This window comes from Lutjanus erythropterus, chromosome 4 (genome assembly GCF_056507025.1).
Source record: "Lutjanus erythropterus isolate fLutEry1 chromosome 4, fLutEry1.hap2, whole genome shotgun sequence".
Lineage (NCBI taxonomy): Eukaryota > Metazoa > Chordata > Actinopteri > Lutjaniformes > Lutjanidae > Lutjanus > Lutjanus erythropterus.
Window position 1 is genome coordinate 14518644 of NC_139320.1, and position 5629 is coordinate 14524272.

General features: G+C 37.9%; 1 protein-coding gene across 1 annotated transcript; it reads left to right on the forward strand.

The window, feature by feature from the left end:
• The first annotated feature begins 959 nt into the window (after window positions 1–959).
• LOC146328172 (retinol-binding protein 2-like) lies at window positions 960–3541 on the forward strand. Its single transcript, XM_084716357.1, has 4 exons — window positions 960–1114; window positions 2158–2336; window positions 2977–3078; window positions 3439–3541. The coding sequence occupies exons 1-4, from the start codon at window positions 1042–1044 to the stop codon at window positions 3490–3492; spliced, it is 408 nt and encodes a 135-aa protein (XP_084572483.1). The 5' UTR covers window positions 960–1041; the 3' UTR covers window positions 3493–3541.
• The last annotated feature ends 2088 nt before the right edge of the window (window positions 3542–5629 follow it).

Sequence of the window (5629 nt, forward strand, 5' to 3'; positions counted from 1 at the left end):
TTTGAGTCAACAAAATTTATTTTCTTGAACTTTGCTCCTTGATATGAAACCAGAGAGGAATCTTTCCCCTGCAGGCTCAGAAAAGACTCAAGAAATGAACTTATTGCAGCGACAGCACTCATCCCTCCTCCCCTCCATCTTTCCTCCATTCCAGCACGTTAGAATGAGTAATTGCTAAAGGCAGCTTGTTGGGAGGAAATAGAAATTGAAAAAAAAAAATCTGACTCTTTTAAGTGCATCTTAGTCTGTGTGTGTGCACGTAATCCATGGACACAGAAGCATGTGGTGGTATCACATGCTGCGCTGGGTCAGATTACTTTGAAATGTAGTCTGGATTCCAAAAGCTTTTATCTATTCTGAATACATTAAGATTACTTCAAAATCAAACACTCACAATATTACATCTTTTTAGAGCCTGGCCAAAACTAAAACTTTGTGGCTGAGGCTGATAGATAACAATATTTATATTTATAATAATATCAATAATATCAATAATATCAATATTTTTAAAATATGTTATTATATTAAAAAGGCATCTTGGCACAGGAATCTTTTTTCTCCCACTAGGTCCACTACAAAGTGGAGCACTTGTTTACGAAATCCTGCATGCATTTTTCAAAATAATTTTTTAATGACATTTAATTGACGTAACCAAAAATGTAATCCATGACAATGTAACTATAATCTAATTGCACATTTTTCTGGCCTGAATATAGTTAATGATTTTTTGTAAATCCCTAACTACCAACTCTTCATGCTTTTATAGTGAAGACGTGTGTTCTCAGTGTTCAGTGTAAACCTGAACTTTGTATACACACACACACACACACACGCACACACACACACAAACTGTCCAGAGGAAATTATCAATTGAACCCTGTCCTTTGGTCCACACACACACACACACACACACACACACACACACACACATACACACACACAGTGCACGGCGTATATAAAGGGTTGGGCCCTTGAACAGCCTCTCTCAGTGTGACCAGCCAAGCTGAAGTAAACCGCTCTCCCCACTACACACCAGTCAAAATGCCTGCAGATTACAACGGACGCTGGGAGATGGTGACCAATGAAAACTTTGAGGAAGTGATGAAGGCCCTCGGTAAGATGCTCACTTATTGCCTACTTAGTGCATAATGGCTTTTAGAAGAAGGGGAGCGCGTGGCTTGTAACTCTCATTAAAAACAGGCCTTAATCAGAAGGTTGCATTTAAAGATGCAGCCAAGTAGAGAGACGGGAGGGGCTGAGCAGAAGATCTGGAAGGAATGTGACAGATAGAGTGAGAGAGCAGCAGTGTGAGGGAGGAGGGGGTAAAGAAGAATACTGTGGCACTGCTTCATTTCCTCATTGAGCTGCTGTCAGGCCAACTTAACCTCCACTCTGTGAGCGGTTGCCGTCTGTTACCACGCCAAATAAATATTGATTCACTCCTTTCTGCATTTTCATCCTCCTGATCCGCAGAGAAGGAAGACAGATTCAGACCCTGGATCAGGCAGCGGGCCAGCTTGTTATTTTAAAAAAAAAGTACAGCGCTGGATTCTCCTCCTTTTGGCGCGTCATTGATCAGCCCCAGAAACACTTTCATTATTCACAACTCTATCTGCAATTCATAAAACAACCCCGGTACACTCAGCTCACGCAAAATCCAGGAAAATCCTGAGCGCCTGCACCTCATTTCCATCGAGCGGATAGGAAAATGACATCCTTATGGAAATGGGTCAAAAATATTATTTAGATGGGTAAATATAGGGGCCTCATCTGTAAGAGTGATGGGAGGAAATTGAATTTTCACTTTAAGGCAAATGGGATATGAATATCTAAACTGTCGGGGTGGGTGGCTCTCTTTGGAAAGGCCCGGTGCTGAACGGGGCGGAGAAACTCATTTAGGCCCATTCTGACTCAGAGCAAGGTCATTTTTAAAGGGTAAATGAGACTGTCAAAACGAGCAGCAGGAGAGGAATCATAATAAGTGGCCTGTGCTGTCACGTGTGTCCTTGTATGTGCGGTTTTGGTGTGTCTGTGCACATAAGGATGTCAAACTACATACCAAACCAGGATGGGAAAATCCCATCCGACTCTATAAAAGTCCTGCCACTCACTGACACTAGATCCCATTTGTTCTTGTGTGTATGTTCATGCTTGCAGACATTGACTTTGCCACCAGAAAGATAGCCTCCCACCTGCACCAGACAAAAGTGATCGTCCAAAATGGAGACAAGTTTGAAACAAAGACCCTGAGCACCTTCAGGAACTACGAGGTCAACTTCACCGTTGGAGAGGAGTTTGAGGAGCACACGAAGGGCCTGGACAACCGTAACGTCAAGGTAGGACAGTTGTCTTGGGTGTTTCACTCAGTTGAACAAGAAAAGTCCTCTCAATGACCGGTAGCTGGAATAATCATGGTTGAAATCAACCAAAGAGTAGGGCAGCATAATTAATTGTACAGAGTGTCTATTTGCACCCAGGCATACAGCAGCCATTCAGCTATTCACACCCCACCACCTTATTTTAGCTATAGAGAGCAACAAATTTTCTGTAAATCAGAGGTTGTGGAGGATGAATGGGTTAGGGTCGAGTGTGTGAACTTCTTCTATAATATTGTTGGCCATAGACGCCTGGGTGCTTGTCTCTGCCTAGCTAGACTATATACACTTGGGTGTAAATAGCCACATTTGCTATTCCTGGGTGCAAACTGACTATTCCACCCTTTAAGCAGCTGCTTAAATTGGAATATTATTAAAATCACAATATGACTAAAGACAATATTCAAATCACAGAAGCCAGAATCTTTTTCAGTGCTGCAGAGATTCCCTGCCCTACAAATCTTGTTCTCCATATGTGAAACAAGAAAATATGTTTATTTGGTGTGGACTGCAACAGCAAATTATATCTTAATATCTGTCAACAGTATCATAGTGTTACTGTTGATAAAATGGTGTTTGTGTGTTTGTGTGCTGATATTAGACACTGGTTACCTGGGACGGCGACAAGCTGGTGTGTGTTCAGAAGGGGGAGAAAGAAAATCGCGGCTGGAAACACTGGATTGAGGGAGACATGCTACACTTGGTGAGAAAAAGTCGGACACATTTGGTTAAGCTGTAAAAGGTTTGGCATATTTGCCAGGAAATTAGATGTTCCTGTGTGATCACAGCTGTAGCAATAATCTGCAACATCAGTCTTCCCAGTTGACATCTTATTAACAAACATTAAACAACATAGTAAAGACCACACAAACACTTTCTCCCTTCACTAGCATGATGAAATCTGTCCTAACCCTAATTAGATCAGACTGATCTGTCTCATATCTATTGGCAATAACAATAAAAGAGATAATGAACCACTAAGCTCTCCCTGATTATGTAACTAAGCGATATTTGTTGCATCATGCTGGACTCGCAGTCTAAAGGTCTTTATCTTCTCTTTCAGGAAATTACTGTTCTTGACAAAGTCTGCCACCAAGTGTTCAAGAAGACCCAGTAAAATGGGAGCAACCCTTATCTGCACAAAGCTGTCTGTCATGTGTTGCACATTGCTGTCTATTTATAATATAATCGTGAAGACCTGTAATAAACTGATTTAATACCACTGTTCCTTTTCTCTTTTTTAAATTAAAATATACTACAGTATTAACAGTTCTGCTCTTGTTGTTTACCTGCAAGCAGCGATCATTCACATAATAAACATTTCTTTATTTACCATTTAAAACTGTCTTGTGTTTTAACACACACTTAATAAAATACACTGAAAAAGAGAATTGTTGATTTTTTTTTTTTTTTCAATTAGTAATGCACAAATAATTGTTTCCTTTTTCAAAATGAATTTCAGAGCAGTTGTGTTAACTGGATTTGAACTGGATTCCAAATAAAGATTTGTTCATTTGTGACCTTTTTTTTCATTTTACAACCACACTTAATCAACTCTTTAAAATTACTTCTGTTAGTAACACAAATGAATTAAGGTTTTTCAAATCAAGCAAAAAAAAAAAACAACAACAAAAAAAAACCTGAATTCATCATTTGTGTATAACCATTTTAATCTTTTTTCAGTTGGTGCAACAGTTCTCTTTTTTCATGGTAATTACCAGAATAGTAAAAAGGAAAACCTGGTGTTTTGGTAAATTATTTGGCTGTAATATATTTAGAAATAGAATAGCGGGTAATTACGCCATACCCTGCTTGCTTACATGATATGGCTTTAAGTGATTTTATCAATAAAAAGTGACATTTTTTTGGTATTGCTCACCACTAATGGTTCAGAAATGTTCCAGCAATTACTCATTTCTATTAGCCTTTTCTTTCACTAAAATATACATGTTTTTAATACTAGGCATGCAGTACATATGTGATATATTCATGAAAACCTTGAAGCAGTCCCTTGTGCTCAAAGTTTTCTCTTTAATATTTGAATATGTGTACAGATTTAACTGTAGTGATGCACTGCAAAAAATGTTGAAGTCTCATATTTAACCAGACATTCTCTGTAAGATTTGCATGACACAAACAACCATTTGAATCCATGGTCATATATTCTTGCAGTTGCAACTGTTAGAATTCAGGCTCAGTCAGAGGTAAACTCTGAGTTTTTTTAAAGTGGAGTCTGTGTATTTTTTGCAGTGTAACACGCTGCAGGAGCTCACAGGTACAACATGTTCTGCCGGATCTCGAGCTGCTCCCACAGGAAGCGCTGAGGATCCACGTCGCCAAAAGAAGCTGCGTCAAGTTAGTCAGAGACAGAGGAGGTTACAACCGGAAAAGGGCCGTGTTGTCTTCAAAATAAAAGCGTTATATTTACAACCATAAAACTAAAGGATATTTTTGAAATGTTCCAATATTAAAATGAAAATAGGGTCAAAACTTAGTCAGTTAGTCAGTTTTCACCACAAAATTACTCACCTAGATAAGTGGGTTGTGATTATGATTATTCCACAGTGGTGAATGTCAAGTACTTAGATCTTTAAAGTAAGCAGCTACACTAGGGATAGCCTGTTTAAAGTAAAAGTCCTGCATACAAAAGTAGTAAAAGTACGAAAGTATCAGCATAAACAAATACTTGAAGTCGGCCTATCAAAAGATCAGTTAAATCTTATCTTAATCTATAACAACCCATCATAATTAATTGATTATTTTGTATTGTTAATCTGAAACTGCAAAGTAACCAGTAACTTAAGTTATTAAATATAGTGGAGTAAAAATAAAATATTCCCTGTTAGATGTAGTGAGTTAGACAAACTAGCAGGAAATGGAAATACTCAAGTAAAGTACAAGTATTTCAAAAAGTACTTTTAGGTTCAGTACTTGAATAAATGCACTTAGTTACGTTCCACCATTGTTATTACAATACTGGCTGTCAATTCATGGCATATTATTATTATTATTATTATTATTATTATTATTATTGTTGTTGTTGTTGTTGTTGTTGTTTGTTGTCATAAATATAATATTTAGGCTATTAGGTTAAAATTTTGGTCAGTCCCAGTCTTGCAGGCCGTCAGTATATAGTTCTACGTATAATTTTTATGTCATTAGTTTCATATTTCAGAGAGCCCTAAGTCCCTCGAGGTTTATTGTGAAAATCCACACCGGAAGTAATTTTGTTTTTATTCTTGCTCTCTTGGCTA